The sequence below is a fragment of the Spermophilus citellus genome (genome assembly GCF_964194105.1).
Source record: "Spermophilus citellus genome assembly, chromosome: 7".
Classification (NCBI taxonomy): Eukaryota; Metazoa; Chordata; class Mammalia; order Rodentia; family Sciuridae; genus Spermophilus; species Spermophilus citellus.
Genome location: NC_138188.1, coordinates 95,420,750 through 95,445,341, shown reverse-complemented (window position 1 = coordinate 95,445,341; position 24,592 = coordinate 95,420,750). Strand labels below are relative to the sequence as shown.

General features: G+C 34.3%; 1 protein-coding gene across 3 annotated transcripts in view; it reads left to right on the top strand.

The window, feature by feature from the left end:
* LOC308653726 (uncharacterized protein) overlaps positions 1-24,592 on the top strand; it is a 275,451-nt gene that overhangs the window by 48,971 nt on the left and 201,888 nt on the right. For 2 of the 3 annotated variants that reach the window (XM_081302400.1, XM_081302401.1), the window contains 2 exons: positions 4,096-4,180; positions 4,717-4,783. In XM_081302400.1, coding sequence (XP_081158526.1) covers positions 4,096-4,180; positions 4,717-4,783 — 152 coding nt within the window. Of the gene's footprint in view, positions 1-4,095; positions 4,181-4,716; positions 4,784-19,960; positions 20,599-24,592 lie in introns of those variants that run through there. The other variant, XM_081302399.1, reaches the window with a different exon arrangement.

The window sequence follows — 24,592 nt, the reverse complement described above, 5'->3', positions numbered from 1 at the left end:
CTTCCTTATCTCCTAAGCCTTTGCCAGAGTTTCCTCTGCTGATATAGCAGTGCAGGTGCTTTCTAGTCTGCTTCTCAAAATTCTTCTAACTTATGCACATTATACAGTTCCAAAGCTGCTCTAATTTTTCAGATCTTCTTCTTATTGGCAAAATACCAAATTTTAGTATATTGAGCTTGTCTCCTGTTACTTTGCTGTGTTTGTTCATCAGATCTAGAAGTCTTTTGGTAGAGCATTTTGTGTTCCCACCAAAAAAAAAAAAAAATCTAATAACTTACAAGTAAAGGATGGCGGGGGGGGGGGGGTGGCCCACAATTCTGGTAACTGGAGAGTTCAAACATCAAGGTTACAGAGTTCTGGTTGTGTGTCAACATAGCAGAGAAGTGGAAAGGGAACAGATTGAGTAAAAAAGGTGCCAAGTGAATGGAGTACCCTCAATTTGTAGCAACTTATTCTTATGGGAATTAATCTTATCCCACAAGACTTGATCCACTCTGATGTGAACATTAATTCATTCATAAGGATGATATTATCACCATCTACTTACTAGCCATGAGGCCTAATCTCTTTAAAATTTCTATGATCTCAACATCACCACAGTGGTGATTAATCTTTCAGCATATAAATATTTGTGGATTAAATCATATTGAAATCATAGCATATAGTTTCTATGTAGAAAACTTATGTTGAAATTCAGTATGATTATAAGTGTGGTTATGATTTATTGTATTCCTTTTAATGTAAATATGTATTTCTGTTTTGTGAAAAAAAAATCTATCATTTCTACTTTCTTCACCATCAGGAAATGAATGTATCCAGAGAATAAGATTATATTCTACAATCAAGATTCAACTAAAATAATAAAGTTATCACTATATAAGTGCCAAAGTTGTGATATGCTTTAATATAAGTTTTCTGTTTATTTCTAAATAGCCTTTCCTGATTTTTGCTGTTCATAATACTAACTTAGAAACAATATTAACAATTAACTCCATCTTTATGAATGCCAAAGGGTCTGAAGTATTGCATTAAGTAGAAAAATAGAGAAAGAAAACAACTGTGTCACTCATTTTCACTTTGGAACAAATTTCAGCTGTCTACATAGCAGTTGACTAGGACTATATCTAAATTTGTGCATAGTAAACGATCAGGGAATGACTGATACTCTTGAATAGCGTTCTCTATGTAGTAATCTGTTGGCCTATATTGTCCTTGTTCCTTTTATCTCCACTTCCATCTAAAAACCTCCTGTCTGCTGTCTATCAAGCACATTTAACCATGAGGGCAGCAGTGAAGCCCAAGAGGTGGAAACAAAACACACTGAACAAAGACAAGCACAAAAATACTACAGCATATAGAACTTAACCTTACATAATAGGCATAGAATAGAAATTTTATATCTTTAGATTAAATGTCATGAAGAATTTAAATGGTTTTTAATTTAATACCCACATTTAAAAGAAAAGGATATTAAATCAGGGATATTGAATGACTTGTCCAAGATCCCACAACTGGGAAGTTGATAACCTGAGATCAACTTCTTGGAAAAAGACTTAAAAATTCATTCTAAAATATACTACTCATTTGAAAATATCACAATTACTTATTAAAACTGCTGGAACATAGACAGTTTTATCAAATAAGTGATTCATCAAAATCCATAAAGTTTGTAGCTGTCTGAATTATGTGATTTGCTTTAGAGTGTCAAAAGCAACCCAAGTTTTCTTCTAATTCATTTTTTTTTTTTTGCTGAAGTTCTGGAGTTCTGGTTTCTGATCTAAAACGAAGGAAGTTTTAATAGTGACCACTTCATTCTAACAGCAAATAAAAAGCTAAACAAACTAAAAAAAAATCGACAACTTTGATATCTGAGGTAGAGATGAGGTCAGAGGGCAAACCACTGCCCACCAAATTAGACAGATGGGTGCATGTGTAGAATATGCAGTGTGGGGTAATAGAAATCTCTGTAGACACAAATGCTAGAGTGGGAAATGCTGAACTAGAATTGGAAAATTGCTGAAGACTCAGTATGGATGTCTGAGAAATAAAGGCCACAAGAGGATCCAGCCATAGGAGTAGACCCCTACAATTTTATGAATTTTGTCTCTTAGAGAACTACCAAGTTCTAATAGTGAAGAAGAGAAAAAAATCCACGCAGGTTACTGGCAGGGGAAGGGGAAAATTAACAGCCTTGAAAAAAAACCCAGAGCATTCTGTTCTTTTTAACAAAGTCTTCCTTCAGGAGAAACTATTTAACAGATCTTCACTGCTAGGGTTTTTGTAGAGGTTAACTGACCTTGAATAATATATTCAGCCCCAGATGACTCTAGCTTTCCAACTAAAGAAAGTGAAATACCTAATTCCAGCTCCTTCCAGCCTTCCCTGTGAAGAAGAAATGTGCCCAATGTCAGCATATTCTAGTCATCCTGTCCCACCTAATGAGAATGAGAAATTGAGAAACACTTGTAAAGTCTACAGTCCAGAAACACAAGCACAATTAAAAACTAAGCCTTAATCATTGGAATATAGAATACTTCCCTCTCCTATCTTAAAAGCTTATTATTAAGGTCTTATTTATAGTAGTTCATTTTATATAGTACATCATATCTGGCTAAGAAAAAAATTACAAAGAATATGAAAGGGAAAAAGAACCATTTGAAGAGATAAATGAAGCATCAAATAAGATTAGGTATGGTAGGAATGTTGGAAACATCAGACTAGGAGTTTACATATAAGAATTTTATTCAATTTTGATTCATTTGTTATGTGTTCTATTGGTTGAAGTGGTCAGCACACAAGAAAATAAGGACAGTGTGAGCCGAGAGAAGGAGGTTCAAAGAATTAAATAGAAGTAGTAATGACAAACAAATCCCACTGTAATAGAAATGAAGAAATACCGATGATGTGTTTATCAGAACATTGGGTATGAGTGAAGAAAGAATCTTGAAGTTGAGAGGATTTCAGTAGAAACCTCCCAAACTGAAAAGCCAAGAGCAAAAGAAGAGTGGAGGTAAAACAGCAAAATAGAATAAATATCCCAGAACTATGGGATGATTCTAAACAAACACCACACAGGTAATGGGAAAATGAGAAGAAGAGAAAAAAATGAAAGAAAAACAATGAAGAATTTCCCTAAGCTAATGTCAGATACCAAACCATAGATTCAGGAAGTTCAATGAATAGCAAAGAGAATAAATTCCCAGAAACTGAACATAGGCATGTTATCTTTGTGTACTGTGATAAAATATATGAAATAAACAACTTAAAAAAAGGAAAAGTTTATTTTAGCTCATGGTTTTAGACATTCCAGTTCATGATTAGTTGCCTCCATTGCCTTTGGACCTGAGGTGAGGAAGACATCGTGCGTGGTAGGTGCCTTTGGTGAAATTATCTGCTCACCTTGTGGCAGCCAATAGGCAAAGAGAGAGAGGTACAGGTCCCAGTATCCCTTCAATGTCCCCAGTGACCCAGCTTGCTCCATGTAGGATCCACCTCTTAAAAGTTCCACTACTTTGAAAACAGCATTTTGGGCTGGAGACCAAACTGTAAAGAAGGGGCCTATGAGGGTCATATAAGATCCAAATTATAACATAGCATAATTAAAATTATATAAAAGCAAGTTTTAAAAAAATCTTTAAAACCATGGGGTAAGAAGAAACTTAAGATAAAATTAAATCTGACTGCTCCTCAGAAACTATGTATTCAAGAAGAGAGTGGAGTGAAATATTTAAAGCATTAAGAGAGAAAATTCAGTGTGCATGTAAAATTCAATACACTGCAAAATTATCCTTTGAAGGTGAAGGATAATGAGGACTTTATCAGACAAACAAAAAATGAATTTGTTGCCAGTAGAACTTGCCTTACAAGAAACGTTCAAAGAAGTTCTTTAGAGATAAGGAAAATTGCATAGGTCAGAAACTTAGTTTGTACATAAAGAAAGGAAGAGCACTAGAGAAGAAAGAAGCAGTAACAAAAAATACCTTTTAACTATAATATTCTTGAGTGATATAACAGACAACAATTTGTTTATGATAGCGGCAATGGAAAGATGGTACCCAACATATGATAGTTCAACTTTCTTTCTTTTTTTTACAGTGGTGTAAAAGTGATATGCATTCAGCAGAAAATATGTATTCAGCAGAAAATGGACTTCAAATTTGGAATTTATCATCTTTCCTTGGTTAGTAAGATGTATAATACTTTCTCACAATGCTGGGCAGCAACAAGCTACAGGTCCCAGTCAGTCACAAGTTCACAAGAGTAAACAAATACCGGCTTGCTCTACCATGTGCTGTGTTGTTGAGCTATGATGCTGAGTAGGTTAGATGGATTAAATACAATTTTTTTTGTACTAAAGATTGAATTCGGGGGCACTCAACCACTGAGCCACATCCTCAGTCTTATGTTGTATCTTATTATAGACAGAGTCTCAATGAGTTGCTTAGTGCCTTGCTTTTGCTGACGCTGGCTTTGAACTCATGATCCACCTGCTTCAGCCTCCTGAGCTGCTGGAATTATAGCCATGGGCCACTGTGCCAGGGTATTAAGTACATTTTTAACTTACATTTTGGATCTACCATAGATTGTCACATAACTCCATTATAAGTTGAAGAGCATCAATATCTAATTATGTGTGCTTATGTACAAGTAAAATGAAGTATACCAATAATATACAAGGTGAAAAGAACTAATTACGATATTCTTTTTAATTTACAGCACACTGGCATTATCTATGAAGCTGTTGTAAATGTATGTTGCAAACTACGGCCAACCCCTCAAAAGGGTAAGGAAAAGAAGTATAAATCCTACACCAGGAAAGGAAAGAAAATGTAATATTATGAAACCACAAAAGGCAGAAAAAGAGTGGAATACAAAAGTGGTATGAAGTATGAGGTACAAAGGCAAAAACTAAACAAAGAGTAACAAACATGGTAGATGTTATTAGAATTATCTCAATAATCACTGAAAATGTTAATGATATAAATGTACCAATTAAAAAAAAGATTATCAGAGTGCATTAAAAAACAAGACCCAACTTAATTATACCTGAAATAAACTCCCTTTAAATATAAAGAAACGTATATATTCAAAGAAAAAGGATGAAGAAAGATACATTGTAACAGTCACATGGGAGTAGCTATCTTAATTTCAGAGAGGGAAAGCTTCAGAATAAAGGGAGCTGTTACAGAGTGAGGCATTACTCAACAATGAAATGGTTGATTTTCCAAGAAGGTACATCAATTGTCGTTGTGCATGTACCTAGCAACAGAAACTCAAAATATTTGGAGCAAAAAATTAAAGAACCATACACTAACTTTTCCAACAACAAATTTTACATTATTTTCAAGGTCACATAGAATATTCTCCAAGATAAAATATATTCTGGGCCGTAAAACACATTTTAGCAAACTTTAAAAGAAACAGAAAATACACATTGTCTACTCCCAGGCCACAATAAAATTAATCTATAAATATTTAACACAAAGTTTTCTGGGAAATTTCAAACTACTTGGAAATTAAACAACATACTTCTAGAGGAGCATGAAGAAATCCCAAGGGAGATTTTAAAAATATTTTTATTTCAATGGAAATGAAAACACAGATTAACATAGTTTGTGGGATTCAGCAATAGTGGTGCTTCTTGGCAAACTTATAGTATTGAACAGGGATATTAGAAAAAAAGAAAGATACACAATAATCTAAGTTTCTGTCTTATGAAGCTGAGGGAAAAAAAGAGCATATGAAAGCCAAAGTAAGAAGAAGAAAACATAATAGCAATTAGAACAGAAATCGATGAAATTAAAGATACAAAATCAATGAAACCAAAAGCAGTTTCTTTGAAAAGATTAATAAAATCAACAAACTCTAGTGAAACAAATGCAGGAAAAATGACAAAGGACACAATACTAATATAAGAAATGAAAAGGGCATGTAACTACACATCTGATTATAACAGAGAATCAGAAACTGATTTTGCTAAAAGCATTGACTCTTCATGGGCCTGCAGATGCCTAATTAGTAACTAAAAGCAGGATAAAGCTTGGCATCTCTGCTCTTGTGTGGCATCAATCTCCTTTGCAATCTTAAAACTTGGGTCAGATTCTTTCTATTTCTACACTGAGACATATTAGTCATGTAAGGAGCATAGTTCTAAATTTATGCAACCTCCTCATCTCCAGTACGTGATAAGATAAGAGTAACTGGGATATTTTCAAGATTTATAAGGCTGTTCAATACTCAGGCCCCTGGAGTGATGCCTAGATATCTCCAGTCATTGTCCTAAATATTTAGTCACCTCGGACTCTAGGAATAGCATATCCTTGCAGACCTATTACCCAATGATGAGATCACCCTCTCCAAATGAGAACAATTATCCCAGAACAGCTGACTGAGACCTCCCCCCACAAACAGGAGTTATCGCTTTATGGGAACCAGACTGTCCCCTCAAGCAATAAGGTCTTCTTCAAAGCCACTTTGCCGAATCATAATGAAATAATGGTCAACCTGGTCACGATCTGAGGAGGATGCCTTTTTCTGTCAGCTATCCAAATCCACTGGCTGTACAAGACCACAACCCTTGACTTAGTTCCTCTTTTCTATAAAACCTCAGATCCTCCATCAATCTCTTGAAGACAGATCTTTTGTCACTGTACCTCTATATCTGTTCTTCCTAGAATGGGCCATGCTGAAGGAGCTTTCCTTTCCTGCCCTTTGTCCCCGCTTACCTCTTTGATTGACATATTGGGCTTACTGGGGTGGTTTGACACACATGGTCTATTGATACCATTGAAGCTAGGACCTTCACTCAAGGTCTCCAGTAATACCATTGTAATTAAAAGGGTAATAATAGAAGCTATTAAAAATTATGCTCACAAATTTGATAAACTAGAGGAAATGAACAAATTCCTTAAAAGACATAATATGACAAAATCATTCAAGACGTAATAGACAATCAGAATATGTCCACATCTATTAAAGAAATTGAGTCAATAATTAATAACCACTTAAGACAGACACCACTAGGCACAGATATGTCCCACTAAATATTTAAATACAAAATTATAACAATTCCTTAAAATCTTTTTCAGAAAATAAAATCAGATAGAATACTTCCTAACTCTGTCTATAAGGCCAGGATCAGTCTAATATCAAAACCAGAAAATAACATTAGAAGGGTAAACTCTAGGTTTAACATATCTCATGAGCTTTGAAGCAAAAATTATTAATAATATAGTATCAAATCAAATTGACCAATTTATTTAAAGAAATTATACACCATACCCATGTGAAATTTATCTGAGGTATGAAAGACTGGTTTAACATTTGAAATTTAGTTAATGTAATTGTTTATATTGACAGATAGGCTAAAGAAGAAAAATTTCCTGATCATATTATTAGATGCAGAAAATGCAATTTGACAAAATCCAATGACAAAACTCATGATCAAAGAAAAAAACCTCAACAAATTAAAAATAGATATGTCTTCAACTTGATAAAGAATAAGTATAAAAAACACATATGTCAACACCACACTTAATGGTGAGAAACAAGAAGTTTTCCCAGTAAAATTGAGAACAAACAATGTCTTCTCTAAAAACTTCTGTAAAGCATTCTCTGCAAAGTCCTAGATAATGCACTAGGAAAAGAAAATTTACACTGAATAGGAAGGAAGAAACAAAATTGCCTCTGTTCATAGTTGAGATGGTTATCTATACAGAAAATTTAAAAGAATCACCAAAACTCTCCTGGAATTAATCATAATTATGTCAGATTGCAAGATAGAAAATTAATATTCAAAGTCAAACATTTTCCTTATATCATCAACGAACAAGTGGAATTTGAAATTAAAAGGGCACAGCTTCGACTGATATTGTGGTCCAATGGTAGAGAACTTGACAAGCATGCAAAAGCCATGGGTTCTATTCACAGCACCACAAAGAAAATAAATGAGACTAAATAAAGATAGAATGCTATTTACTTTAGCATACCCCCACAACTGAAATACTCAGATATAAATTTAGCACAATGTATAGAACTTCTATATGAGAACAATTTTAAAAACAGATAAAATAAGACACAAATTACTAAATAAGTGAATATTCCACATTCATGAATCAAAAGGCTCAATATTTTCAAGCTGTCATTCCTCCCCATCTTTTTCAATAAAGTAAGGCAAGTCCAATAAAAATTAGAGCAGGAAATTTTGTGAATGTCAACAAACTGATTCCTAAGTTTATATGAAGAGGCAAAGAACTCATTATTGCCAACACTGTCCTGAACAGAGAAGAGTTGGAGATGTGATGCTATCTAACTTCAAGACTTATCACGAAGCTTCAAGAATAAAGACAGTGTGGTGTTAGTAACTGAATAGACAGATAATGGCTCAGAACATACAGACCAGAAACAGATCCACATTAAGAATTAAATGATCTTTGACAAAAGAGTAAAAGCCAGTGACACAGAGTCTTTGGAACAAAGTAACTCTTTCAGACAAATGGTTTTTAAACAACTGGACATCTACAATGCAAAAAACAAACAAAAATTTTCTAGACACAGATCTACACAAAAATAAAATCAGACCATAAACCTAAATGTAAAATGCAAAATTGTAAAACTTCTTCTTTTTTTTTTTTTTTTTTGGTACCACGGATTGAACTCAAGATCCCCTGAGCACTGAACTACACAGCCCTATTTGACATTTTATTTAGAGACAGGGTCTCACTGAGTTGCCAAACTCCTCACTGCAGCTAAGGCGGGCTTGAAACTTGCGATCCTCCTGACTCAGCCTCCCTAGCGACTGGGATTACAGAAAGATAGCCTAGAAGAAAATCTAGATGAACTTGGGTTTGTTTTTGTTTTTGACATAACACCAATGACATAATTCTTAAAAGAAAGAGTTCATAAACTGAACTTGCATAAAGTAAATTTCTGCTTTGTGAAAGACAGTGGCAGGTGAAGAAAAAGATAAGCCACAGGCTACAAGAAAATATTGCCAAACACATATCTGATAAAGAACTCTGATAATGTACAGATAACTCTTAAAATTTAACAAGAAGAAAACAAACAATAGGAGAAAAAAACACAGGCCAAGGACTTTAACAGATACCTTAATAAGGAAGATATAAGGTTGGCAAAATACATATGAAGACTCTCAAGATACTTGTCACCAGGCAAATGAATATTAAAACAATGAGATAACATCATGCACCTGTTAGAACAGCCAAAATCCAGAACATTGGTAACACCAAATTCTGGTAAGGTTGTGAAACAACAGGAACTCTTTCCCATTATTGGTGAGAAGACAAAATACTGAAGCTTTTTTTTAAGACAGTTTGTCATTTTCTTTGGAAAAAAACTAATTAAACATACTCTTACTACAAGACTTAACAACTGAAGAGTAATATTCATCAACTTATATTGTTATATTGAATGAATGTACAAATATGTAACAACAACTATCACCATTATGTACCATTATAATGTACCAATGAAAATATGGGAAAAAAATCCAACAATGGTACTCCTGGATATACATTCAAATTGATTTAAAGTTATGTATAAATGAAAACCTGGGGTGGATGTTTATTGTAACTCTGTATGTGATTTTAAAATTCACAATCAATCAAGATCTCTTTTAATAGATGAATGAATAAACTGTGGCACATCCTGACAATATAACATTATTCAGCACTAAAAAGAGCTATTGAACCATGAAAAGATATGAAGATATGAGGACACAATCTACATTTTTAAGATTGGATAAGTGAGTGTAGGTTGAGAAATGAAAACAGTCACTAATATGGCATTATGTAAAAATGTGAATATGTAACAGATGTGATTCTGCAATCTGTATTTGGGGTGAAAATGGGAGTTCAAAACACAATTTGAGTCAAATGTATGAAAGATGATATATCATGAGCTATGTAATGCTTTAAATAATCAATAAAAAAAAGAAAAAAAAAGAAATGAAAAGACCTGAGTCTTAGACTATCTTAAAATTTAGATGTCAAGGAAAAAAAAAAACCTTAGGAACAAGTACAGAACAGAGGAAAGGAGGGAACAGACCATTAGGGGGAAAAAAAGTATTACTAAATTTAACTACGATTATGCTCTAGCATTAACTATTTTATTTAGCAACATGGTGGACCTTGATTATATTAATTTAAATGGAATGTTGATGGTGACATTTTCATTGTAATGAATTTAAGGTGATCTGGTAACAAAGGAGTTGGTGCCTGGGCATGGTGTCCCACCCTTGTAATCCCAGTGTCTCTGGAGGCTGAGGCAGAAGGATCATGAGTTCAAAGGCAGCACTCAGCAATTTAATGGGGCCCTAAGCAACTTAGCAAGACCTGGTCTCAAAAAATAAAAAATAAAAGGGCTGGAGATGTGACTCAGTGGTTAAATGCACCTGGGTTTTTTTTCTCCCTGGGGGAGAAAAAAAAAAGAAAAATGAAAAAAGAAATTAGAGGTGTTGAATACTTATTTAGATGGTTTTGTTATAGAGATGAACAATAGAATGGAGTTGTAGCTATGATGTGTTTGGAACCAAGACAATTGTTTTTAAGAGAATATAAATATCGGCATGTTTGAATGGCAGTGGGAATAACCCAGGAGAAAGTATCTTGCTGCCTTCAGAGACAACAAGGGCAACTGTGGAATAAGAGAGAGGGGTCTTAACACTTATAGAGCCTCTCTCAACATCCTTGAATGAGAGAAGCTCTATAAGTGGAAAGTTTACCTTTAAAGCATTATAGGGGTGGAGGTGTCACTCAGTGATAGAGACTTGCCTAGCATGACTAGGGCCCTGGGCTTGACATATAGCACAGGAAAAAAAAAAAGCAAGCAAACAAAAACTAGCATTCAAAGCAATAGAGATCATTGATAATGAGAGAATGGAAGCCAAAATGTGTACAGGCCCTAGGAGGAGAGTAGATGTGGTGCAGGACATTCAGAAGCTTGAAATTTTCCAGCAGGACACCCATAGAAGAGAACAATTTGATCACAATGTACAAACATTTTTTTTTTGTTTGTTTTGTTTTCCTATTATCCCTACAAGTTTGGCATGGAGTTTATTGTCACACATATTGTTTTTTGTTATCCACTTCAGTTTTAATCCCTTTAGAAATCTTTCTAAATTACTTGAATCCATTATCTCTTTTGGTAGTAAATATCCTCATTGGGAAATACAGCTACAGAGAAGCCACAATAATACTGGAACTCAGCCATAAACACCAGGAACCCTCTTTAATCTCTGAGTCTGCATCTTTTCAATAGTACCAACTTCCAGTAGGGGTTGAACACTGGGGTGCCTAGCAATATAGCTGCTTAAGGTGAACATAACAAAGGAGGCAGAAAAATAACATTAGTGGTATCCTGTCACTCAACAAGAAGTGCCCCTTCAAAGGAGTAACTTCTCTCTGCCTTCCCCCCATGTTGGACATGTTGGCAGAAGCACCAAATTAACACTGACTCTTGAGATAGACCATGCATTGTTTTATCTATTCACAGTGTTAAAAGTGTGAGTTTTAGCCCTGCTGATCCCAACAGTAACTGTAGCCACCACTGGAAATGATCCAATTTTAGCATCATTGAGGAAGTATGAATACAGACAGATATTCAAAATAATTTTCAGAGGCAAATGTGTTCACTATTTCTTCTGAAATTCCTAGGATGGAAAATAATATTTCCTTGTTTCTATAAAGTTTCCATGTAGTTTGAAATACAGCAGAATTTTTTTTCCATAATTAGGAAAAGTAAGTATGATATATTGAATTTAAAATGGCCTTTGTGCAAAGATAAAACTTAAAAGTGACCTCCTGTAAATATTTTCTTTTTTAAATGTTCTTTAAGTTTTGGGGGGGAAGGTTATTGTCTTTGGCCCAAGACTCTTACTGCAAAACACTATTATGCTTTCATATCTGCCAACAATTTGGTCTATGGAGAGAAATAAAATGTATATTTATCACTGAAAGCATAAAGAAATAAAATTTGTTATATATCTCTCTATTACCACCATACATTTGCATATTCTTAAATCACTGGCTTAATATTAAGAGAATGGGAAGTACTCTAATTACATCATTGTTAATTTTTAGACAGTTTTAGCTATAGAAATACATAGTTGAATATAAAATATTACTGAGTGTTCAGTCTATAATTATGAGTGAAAAGGTAGGTATAACTTGACTTATATTGGTCCATTACTTTTTACTGTTAATATTATTTTTAAGTTAAAATATGTAATGATAAAAATAATTGAAGTTCAGGTAACAATTCAAACAAATTTTATACCACATGAGTTGAATCAAAAGGAGAAAAACACTTTTAAATTTACATAAAATGCCTGTGAATCATCATTGACCTTTCAAAAAATGTGTTTTAAACATCTACACTGAGACTCTTCTGGCTCAGCCATAATCAAAGGGCAATAAAGTGTGTGAGAACTTAATATGTAATTTGAAGAATTTTAATAATTTCATTTAGATGCTAATCTATATTTTCTGTCATGTAGATAAATTGACTATTATTTCAATGTGCCATAGCAATATATGATTTGGGGATCCCTTTGGAATTATTTGCCAGGTGTGTGTGTGTGTGTGTGTGTGTGTGTGTGTGTGTGTTTCTGTCTTGGTTTTAACTATGGATTAGAACTCTTTGTTACAAATCCTGCTTGTAATATATAACCAATCATTTCTTCGGTTGCCTTCAATAACAATAAATGACTATTTATTCTTTTAAGGGTCTTAAATATCCATTTATTCCCCTTTTTCAGATAAGTATTTTTTTCTTTTATAAATAACTCTCTAGTGCAATGTTTAATGTTGTTAGATATTTTATGTCTGTTGGACTCCTAGTTTCTGGAAGGATTTAATTAAAAGAAAGAAAAGAATTGTTATATTGAATCACTTAATATAGCTCCTGGATGTGACCTTAGCAAAATCAGGAAATAGGGGGCTCCTGACTCTCTTTTCACCAAGGGATACACCAAATAATCATCTACTGGTAAATTAACGCCCCCATGAGTGGTCAAAGACCAGTTGAGTGACCTCTACTCATCAGGCAACTGAGGAAACTTCCACAAAGAGGAAGGAAAAACTGAGGCTTACTTAGGCTTGGACACCACCTATAGGCTGAGCAATGTACAATCAAGAAAGGAATCACCAATGCTTAGAATTTCCTTTGGGAAAAGAGAGCATAGATTTTAAATATAGTGACCTAGCTCAAAGATTCCTCACTGGCTCAGAATACACCAAGTCTGGGGTGGAGGGGATGAGACACATGTGAGTCTCTCCAGACACAGATGCTCAAAAGCTTCCAGGGGTTTCACCCCCTGAAAGCAGTGGAAAGAAGGGTCTTCAATAATAGAGCCCCCTGTTTATCCTGGTAAGGAGTTTATGACATACTCTTTCCAAGGCTCTTTGCTAAACAGTCTTTGAACTTATTGTATATCAAGAAATTAAAGGAACAGACAAGTATTAGCAATCTGAGAAACAGGTTGACACTTCTCAGGCCTGTTACCTTGCCTAGCTCCAGGGATAACTCCACATTTATTATTCCTTCCTATAAGGGGTTTGTCCACACATGGAATACCTCAAATTTTACTGCTTCACCTGAGAAACTGTAGGTTATCTCCTAATTCATGGAGAAGAGGGGATAAAGTATCTGCAAGTCTGTCTAGACCACAGTAAAGGTGAGCTTTATATGGATAGATAAGCCCTTCCAGGGGCTTCATCCCCCAGGAGTATTGCAGAAAAGTGCCTTAAATGTACAGCTTCCAAAGGTGAAGGATGGCCGTGGTTGAGTAAGATCCTCCAGTGTTCTCACAGACAGACCAAGTTGAACAGTGATTCATGCACCAAACTCCCCTCACAAGACCTAAGGATAACATACTCTTCCAGGTGTATTTGAGAAATTGCCTTCTAACTAATTTACATCAGAAAATTAAAGGGTACAGAAGGAAAGTGCCTCAATATAATAAAGACTGTACAGGTACAATCATACTCAACAGTAAAAGTTGAAGGCTTTCCTTTTAAATTGTGAATAACATAAGGTTGCTCACTTTTCCACTTCTTCTCTGCATAGTCCTGGAAGTATTAGCCAGAGCAATTACACAAGAGAAAGAAATAAAGTGTACCCTAATAGGAAAGAATAAAGTGGAATACCCTTGTTTGCTGATGGCATCATCTTACATGTAGAAAATCTGAAGACTCCACCAAAATTGTTTTAACTGATAAACAAATTCATAAACTGACAGAATAAAAATTCAACTAAAAAATTTAATAGTGCTTCTACACACTAAAAATAATAGATGTGGGATTACAACAAATAAAAAAGCTTCTATGCAGCAAAGGAGGCAATCACAGTGAAGAGACAACCTATATATATGGAGACAATGTTTACCAGCTTTTCACGTGATAAAGGAGTAATATTCAAAATATGTAAGGAAGTGCAAAAAAGTAACCTAAAATAAGCAATCCAATTTAAATGATTTTAACACACTTCCCAAAAGAAGAAATACAAGTAGTCAATGGGTAAATGAAGAAATGTTCAATATCATTAACCCATCAGGGAAACTCTGATTGAAACTATCATGTCACCCCTGTTAGAATGATTATTACCAATAATTGCAATAATAATAACAAATGCTTGTGAGAATATGTAAAAAATAATTATCATATACTATTGGTGGGAATGTAAGTGAGCACAGTCATTATTGAGAGCAGTATGGAGGTTCTTCAAACATTTAAAAGTATATCTACTTTATGACCCATCTAACCCATTCTAGGAATATATTAAAGTGAACGGAATCTGCGCACCAAAGACATACCTGCGTGCCTGGGTTTACTGAAGCACTATTCACAACAGCTAAGATAAGGAATCAGTCTAGGTGCTCATGAACAGAGGACAGAGAAAGTTTGGTTTATAGAATAATGGAATATTTTTCAGCTATGAAGAAGAAAGATATTCTGTCATTTTTAGAAAAATACATGGAACTAGAGGACATTATATTTAGTGAAATAAGCTAGACAAAAGATAAGTACTAATTATGTATCTTTCATATGTGGCAGCTAAACAAAGTTGACGTGAATATAAAATAGTAATTACTAGAAGTTGGGTAGGGTATGTATGTGGGGGGAAGGGTGGGTAGAGAGAAGCTGAATTTTATCAGCTCAAGATAACTATTATACTTAATCCTATTAATTTGTACAATAAATATATAATATAATATAATATATATTAATTAAAAGATTTTTAAATTAATAAAGCAATTCCATTTATGAAAGCATTAAAAATGCTTAGGATTAAATTTAACCAAGGCAGTGAAAGATCTATATACTGAAAACTGTAAAATACTGATAAAAAAATTTTTGAAGCTGACATAAATAAACTACAAGATATTGTGTTTATAAATTTAAATTAAAATTCCAATGTCATTCTTCACAGAAATAGAAAAAAAATCCTAACATTTGTATGCAAACACAAGACATTAAATAGCCAAAGCAATCTTGACCATAAAGAACAAAGCCAGAGAGAATCACCCTGGCAGGTTTCAAAGCACATTCAAAGCTAAGGTCAAAAAAGCATGGTACCAGAATAAAACAGACACATTAAAACAAACACATTCACCAATGGAATAGGATAGAAAGCTTAGAAATAAATCCACACATACACAGACAGTTGATTTTTGACAAGAGTGCTAATAACACACAGTCGGGGGGGGGGGGGGAGAACAGTCTAATGAATAAATGGTATTAGAAAAACTTGATATCCACATTCATAAAAATGAAAATGGCTCCTTGTTTTACCTTCTGTGAAATAACCAACTCAAAGTAGTTAAAGGGCTTAAACATATTATCTGAAACTATAAAACTCCCAAAAGGAAAACAATGGGAAAAATATCCATGACATTGGTCTGAGCAGTGATTTCTTGTCTATGACTCCAAATGCACAGGCTACTAAAGCAAAATGTGAACAAACGTCAATCTAAAAAAATTCTGCACAGCAATGGAAACCGTTAATAAAGAGGCAACCCATGAGTTGGGAGAAAATATTTTCAAAGCATACATTGGATAAGGAGCTAATATAAAAATACATACCAACTTCAAAGTACTCAATAGCAAGAAAATAAATAATCCTATTAAAAACTAGGCAAAGGCCTTGGAAGATATTTTTCAAAAAAAAAAAAACACTCAAATATTTAACAGATTCATGAAAAACTACTCCATGTCTCTTTCAGGAAAAAAATGAAAATTAAAACCACAATAGGATATCAATTCAAACCTATTAGATTGGCTATTACAGAAAAGATAAAAAATAGTGTTGGTAAGGATGTGGAGCAAGGAACATATGCTTTTGGTAACTCTATGTTTTAAATCAATACATCTATTTTGGAAAAAATAGTACGATGAATCCTCAGAAAACTAAAATGATTACATGATCCAACAATCCTTCTACTGGGTATATAAGCAAAAGAAATGAAATCAGTATGTCAAAGAGATAGCTGTACTCTCATTTTCATTGCAACATTATTCATGGTATCTAAGACATAGTAACAACCTACATGTCCATGAATGGACAATTGGATTGAAAAAATATGATTCCCCCCCACACACACACAGAGCTGTATTCATGATCGTGTGCTATCAAGTCTTAAAAAGAAATAAAACAAGAAATTCTGACATTTGTAAAAGTCTGGATGAACCTAGAAACATTATGTTTAGAGAAATAAGCCAGACATAGAGAAACAAATCCATATGACCACACTTGTAGAATCTGAAAAAGTCAGACTCATAGAATTACAGCACAGAAAGTTGGTACCAGAGCTTGAGGTTGTGGGTGAGGTGGCTGGGGAGAGGAGAAGCATTGATCAGTAGGTACAAAATTACAGGTAGATAACAGGAATCAGTTCTTCCATAACACAGGATGGTGACTACAGTTAATAATAAACTTGATATTTTAAAATAGCTAAAACAAAGGATTTTATGTTCTCACCACAAAGAGATAATAATATTGGAGGTGATGAATGTGCTGATTGCTCTGATTTGCTCATTCTACAATGTATACAGGTGTCAAAACATCACATTATACCTCATAAATATACAAAATTATTATTCATCAATTAATTTTAAAAACATAAAATTTCTTCTCACTGTGAGCTATGTAGAATGTCTAAATGTTCATGGTAAACTAATAAGCAAGTGCACTTTAGTACACTGTAATTTCTCACTACAGTTCTTTTATTTTCTTCCTACATTTAGTTATTTTTCCTATTTAACTTATTTTTTCTCCACAAGTAATCATTCCATTTTTTACCTTTTCCTGCTTCCAAATTTATTTATATAAGGAATAAACTGCATTAAATAGCTCAACCCTCTCTGTATCTCTCTTCCCACTTTTATGTTGATTTACTATCTTGTTCATTTTTTTCATTTTGATTCTCTTTTTACCATTAGCCTTATGTTTGTGGTTGTGATTCCAAGTTGATATGGAGAACAAAAAATAAGTAATATTTTAAGCTCTTTCAAGCAGCAAATTGCTATCTTTTATTGTGTAGTTTTATTTCCATTATAAATATATAAGGTATACAGTACAGTTCCCATCACACATATGGAAAAAAAGTCTCAAAAAGCTAATTTATCCAAGTTGTTCTTTAATAAGTGAGTAAAATAGAATACTATCCCAGGTCACTCATTTGTCAAAATTTGTTCATCTCACTGTCATTCTTCTACCACCATGACTAAGAAAAATTTTGCTGTAAGCCACGTTCTCTGACTACTTCTGTTGCTCTATCAGCCTCCCTTGACTGTTGAAGACCACTGGATTCTCCCATTTTATGGACATCATTACTGGCAGGCAACATATGTTTGAATCTCCAGGTGTCACAATGATGTGCTCTTTGAAACTCTCCAGATACAGACCAGATATGATTGATCCAGCAGCAAATAAATATACTTCTTTCTCTCCATTTTATTATTTTACATTTCCAAGTAGGATATTCAAACAGTATCACTCATGTCCTAATATTTTTACAGATGTGTTTTGTAAAACTGCTTCTAGAATTTAAGACTGAAGCATGAACCCATGGAGATCCGGGCCTACCAACAAATCTGAATGATCATTGCTTCACTAGAAAACAAGATTTTGTAAGACTGATATTTGCTCAATTGATTCTCTCTTCTCTAACAATGTGTTTTAACAGATGAACAGATACCTCAGTCTCCATGAAAATGTGCTTCAAATAAGACATATGTCTCATACCTAGTATTTAGAATAAAAACTGTTAATACTAACTTTTTCAAATAATGTTCTATGATAATTGCAGTTTTAAATCACAAAGCTGAGAAATACAGTTTGAGAGCACGAGAAAGTTTGCAAGAACTTGAATATATTAAAGTTCCATAGACCAAGAGCAACTCATCTAAGAATCCAGGTGCATTCTGTGTGAGAAATGCATAGTTGGGCTTTTCTTCCTCTGAAATAGAAACCTTCCAGGAGCTTATCATCCCTTCAGGAAATAATAAGCATAAAGCAATCAACCAAATTTTAAAAGGGCGTGAGGAGGGTCACTTCTACACCAGATACTATAAGTATTGGGCAGTATATTTTTGGTTTCTTAATTAAGTCATTGATTCCAGTCTCTGACAACTCCATAGCTGATTTATCTATGTTCTAATCAAAGAGTAATTAAGTCACCCTGAACAGCAAATTAGCATTAATTTATGATATGCTATGTGGTTATCTATTATACTTTCAACTTTAAGAATCATGAGCATAATTAAGAAAGTAATTCTTAATATCAAATATGCAAAAATAGGTGGAACAATGGCTGGTAGCTGAGTTATCATAGGAGTCAAAGACATCCAAATACAATGGTACTTAGAGAAAAGAATTGTGACAATTTGGTTCTTTCATTTGGTGTCTGAGAAAACAATGATTCACAAAATCTCATACTGCATTTCTATACTTTTTCTATGGTTCTCTGCCAATGAGGACTTAGGCCTTTGTATTCTATTCACAGACCTCAGGTCATGAACTATTCCTTTTATCTGAAACCAAATGTACCAGTCTACAAGGAGATCTCAGCCTACAAAGTAGTGGAGATGTCTAGCTCTGTATGTGCTCATAGGGCCAAAAATGTATTGCTGTCCCAAGTTTGTGAGACAGTCTCACATTTTAAAGTAACTTTTCAGTATGTATCTTGTGAAGCCTAGAAAAGGCCTCACCATTCCTACCTTCGAAACTACCAGAACTAGCTGTACCTACTAAGTGAATGAATACTAAGATATGGAAATTAATAAATGAAGAATGGGGATGAGGCCATTGCCCATCTCTCAGAGGTTGAGGGGGGTCTCATTATGAAGTAAGAATCAAGTTGTTTTAGCTCCATTCTTGTAGCATTTTTGAGAATTAATATTGGCTGGAATACAGTGATGGGAAGACCTTACTCTAACCACCACATGCCCAGGCCCATTCCTCCTTGATCATTTGATTCAAATCCCAGCACCTCTTACCTGTGCTTCTGAAGTAACTTTCTGGCTAGCCTTTTCTAAGTGGATCTTTAAAAATCTATTTTTAAACTAATACATAAAAAATATATGTATTAATGATGATTTTGATACATGTATGCATTTCATAATGTTTCAGTCTCCTGAAACATTTATCATTCTTTATGTTAAAGTGTCCAAAGTCCTTTTTTCTAACTTTTTGAAATGTATGACACAACTGCTATCTGTGGTCACTCTACTGTGCAGTAGCTAGTCTTCTTTCTGCCTTCTGAAATGATCACTCTGTCTTCTATGTTGGAAGTGAATGCCAAAATATCAAATAGAGTATGACCATTTCTCCTTTAAGTAGTAGATCCTGGTACTTTTAAGATTGCTCATGGTCTTTCTGATGCTTGTATTTTAAATAAATTTTACTATTTTTTATCACTTTCTCTTGTATGTTCCATCCCTAGTGATATAGTTGCTGCTGCTGCTCACGTAGACCAGACTTGACTCCTACCCCTTCAGGGATTTTTGCTTGTTGGATCACTCTCATTCTTGGATTTCATTTCAAACATCATCACCTCATTGAGGGACCTTCAGTCATCAGCCCAATCTATAATAGCTCCCACTCTGAGTTTAGTTCCACATGTCCCTTGTTTATATAAGATAGATAAGACGCTGTGTAACCTCAGTAGCTGTGACTTTTTCTTTTTGTTTGGGAGGAGTAGAAAAGCCAGTAGCAAATGCACCTTGAAATACCAGCATGGGAATTTGGAGCACTGTACTTAATGAATGAGTTGACACTGAAGGCAGCCCAGAAGAAGTCATGAATGACTAGGTTCCTACTAGGGAAAGATAAGCCCAGGAGTCCATGTTTCCACCAGATGGAGACTCAGAGAAAAAGGCATTTCATTACCTTGTGATCTCAGGAAGCAAGAGTTATACTTATGCATAATGTGTTCCACAAATGTTTATGTATAAACCACTCTGTAATTATATAATATCTCTTATATTTGTCTCACACCATGAGATGTGATTCTTGCACAGATTTCCTCATACATAGTCGGCTTTTAATTTTGGTCAATTTTCAACTAATAATCTTGATGGCATCTAGCAAAGTATGTATTTTACTCGTGTTTCAATCTATGAAAAATAGACTGTGTAACTTGTCAATAGAAAGACTTGTTTACAACAAAAGAAAACTCTCAGTAAAATTTTATATATGTACACATAAACAAGGTTTAAAAGTAGGATTTATACATATTCACTCAGAGCCTTGATTTTTTTATATTAGTCTCCCGGATATATTTCTAAATTATAAATTCTAGTAATACAGATGTCCATATAAATATGCCATATACCTATGTGAAAGTTGCAGATTCCAAGGTGAAATTGTCCTTGTCAACTCGGATGTATTTTGAGCTGGGAAATAAAGAAGGGGGAGGACTCATTCCCGCCTATCTAAGAATCATTTCAAGGATTTTCTAAAAAAAAAAAAAAAAAATCCCCAAAGAATTTCCTTCATGTTCTACATGCACGCCATACTTTGCACACATAACACGTATGCATGTATTTCTGAAGCCAAGTTTACATCCAACATTCTTTACAACTTCAGCAATTCAGGAAAATGTTCTTGACAGAACCCTCACACAGAAAGTGGACTTCTACCAGTGAGCTGACAAGTACTCCCAACTCCTGCCTCAGCTCTCCAAGACCAAAGAATTTGTATACAAGTAGCTTATATAAATTATCTTTTTGTCTCTAAAAACTTCCCTCTGCCTCAACCTCTTTGAATATGCCCCCCACTTTTGTAGCAGGCATATTCCCATTGCAATGTTTTCCTATTGACACCACTCCTCCCCCAACACTCTTGGAGATTCTCTGTATATTATTTAGGCTCAAATGTAATAACTTGGCTTTTAATTGGTCAGAAGCAAAGGGATATAAAATGTCAAGTGAACAGCAGACATTTTCAACCAGTCTAATAGGGCAAGATAGTGCTTCTAAACTTTTCTTGCACAGTAGATTACCTGGGGATCTTATTAAAATTCACATTTAGTAGGTCTGGAGTAGGACTTGAGATGTTGAATTTTCCACAAGCTTAAATACGATGTTACTGCAGCTAGTCCAGGACCATGCAATGTATATGTTGTACTGAAAACTAAGATATTATGAAATGTGGTATTATTATTAATCTGGAAAAACCATGATAAATTTTACTGAGAATGTGCTAAGAAAGAAAACACAGAATGAATCAATGAGTATGAATTTGCTCTCAAGGAGAGTACTTTGCCATTACAAGAAAAGGGGCTGAAAGTTCATTTGTATCCAGAAACAGAATTATTCTGAAAAATTTACCTTGTGAATTATTTTGCATGATTTCCCTATAGATTTCCTACCTGGATTTCCATTTTGATATGGAAATTTGGGTCAGAATTAGAGACACAGAAAGCTCACTGATAAACCTAGCAACCTGAGCTGATCACAGTGCTCACTGAATAGCTGCTTGTTCCTGCAGAATAGTAACTTGTTAGGAACATCATTTCCCCCAGGTTGGAGCACACTGACATTCAGCTTTACCGCAAATAAAAATGAATGGGGTGGGGGGTGTTCACAGGTGGTTGTTCAATACCATATCTCCTGTGACAATGTAGGAAGGAGTAAGTATAACAGCAATAGTAGAGACAAATTGATCACTGGTGAAGCTAGACAGCATTTCAACACTAAGGGAACTTAAGATGTCATGAAGTAGTAGGGGGAAAATTACTCCATCCACAGCCAATAACTGTTATCTGTTGAACTGAAATATAGAAAGTTATATATTACTGGTTACACGGGTAATCTCTTTGTTGTATTTCACAATCTGCAGGTATATTTAGCCATGACTCAGCACCGACCTCATGGTGCAAAGCTTATGTGGTTTAAAACACGATTTGGCAAGAGATTTCTACGTTTTGTTTCTGCCTCACTCAGACATGATTAGATTCCCCTCAGAGAGAAAACCATGACAACCCAGAGATCCTGAGTGAAATTAGCCTCTCTGTAGAAAAGGCTTTCCTACCCAGGGCATGGCTTTCTGTGTTCTCTAGCACCATTATTGGGCTCAGACAACTCTTCACTGTTTTAATAATGTTATTGGGAGACAAAAGCACACACCGGTGTTGTCTGTGACAACGGGGCAGTGTCGGCCTGAAGAGATTCAGAGTACCCCTAGGGTTTCACCTTGGCCATTTTACTTATAAAGAATCTCTCAGATCAAAGGCAAGAATTCTGAGTAGGGAGTCCATGCCCTTACTTCCCATTTATCAGGCCCTATTATTATTTGATAAGATGAAATATGAGGGGAAATTCTATCCTCCCATTTTACTCTCTGGAAGAGTATTTTCAGATTCTTTTTCTCTTACCTGGTAAAGACTTTATTTCTAAAGGCTGAAAAGTAATGCTCATGTCATATTTCTTTGCTTTTCCCCACAAACCAAAAGGCTACAGTCTACTCAGTACAGTGATAGGAAAAGACTTAAGCCTTCCTCCCAAGAATTGGAAACGTTTTCACATACTAATAATCTATTTATCAAAGATTCCTATAATGAAATGAATGATAATAATAATAAATTAATATATAAGGTATTATCTCACTTGAGGCATTAGAGAGAAAAGATAATTATTTGCCTGAAGTTGCAGAGAAAACCTCAGTGGTAGTTTTAAGGTAAAAAAAAAAATCCTGGTTCATAATAACTTTTAAAAATATTTATTACCTACATTATTTGTGAATTAACTTGGACCAAATTCATGCCCTTGTAGTCTGGTTGCTGTGGTTAATTTTTCTGACGCCTACTTAGGAGGGATTTTATTTCCGATGTCATCAGATCCTCCATGCAGAAGTTTCTAAGCCTCAGGCTAAGTCTCATTGAACTTTTCTTTCAAAAACCTTTTCTTTTCCTTGTGTACTTTCATCTTAATCCATGGATTTATATCCAGATTTAATGGACTGGACATTTTCCCACAATTTCTTCCTTCTGGTTGTTGCAAATTAGGGTTGTTAGGTCATAATGGATTAAATGTGACTTCATAAATATGACATTTTAGCACAAAGCATTGTTGTCTTGATAGAATATGGCCAATGATACATTCTTATGGGAAATACCTAATGTAGATGTGAATCTCATTGCTGATTAGATAGATTTGAGTGACAATATTTCTAAAAATCAGTTCGATTGACTAAATTTAATTCACTCCTTGTTTTGGGATTCTATTCTGCTTAGGATCCATATACATTATTAAATATGAAGATGAGAGCATTTCTTTAGGCAGGTTGCTAATATTTCAAAATAACATAGAATTAAATACTACCAAATTGATTGTTCTGTTTATTAAACTGGAAAATATTTTGATCACAATGTGTACTATGCTGTAGGGGAAAAAATAATAGGGACCTTGTTTCCAATAAAACATTTCTACTCAATTTAGGGAATTGGGAAAAGATATTACACTTTTTTTAACTTTTATTCTCAAATTAAATTTAAACTTACTGAAAAGTTGCCAAAAAAAAAAAAAAGGACAGAGAGTTACTGTGTACTCCTTACTCAGCTTTTCCTGATATTAATAGCATAATCACCCAGACACATGCCTTGCATGTGTTATTGTTTTTATTCTTTGCTTTCCTCCAGTGTAGAACTTTTCTCTCTCCCTATTGTTCATGACTTTGACACTTTTGAAGAGCAATCACTGATTATTTAGTACAGTGTCCCTCCATTTAGATTTATGAGATATTTTCTGATAATTAAAATCAAGTTATTAGCTTTTTTTAAGTCAAGAAGGAGGAGAAGCCACAGAAATTTGAAATGTTGTGGAGTCTCTCTTAGTGTTTCAGATTATGTTTATTAAGAGTAGAGTATTAACATTGTGTACAACCACAAGAACGGAAAGTTAGACTCCATGTATACATAATATTTCTTTTTTTTAAGAGAGAGGGAGAGAGAGAGAGAGAGAGAGAGAGAGAGAGAGAGAGAGAGAGAGAGAATTTTTTAATATTTATTTTTCAGTTCTCGGCGGACAAAACATCTTTGTTTGTATGTGGTGCTGAGGATTGAACCCGGGCTGCA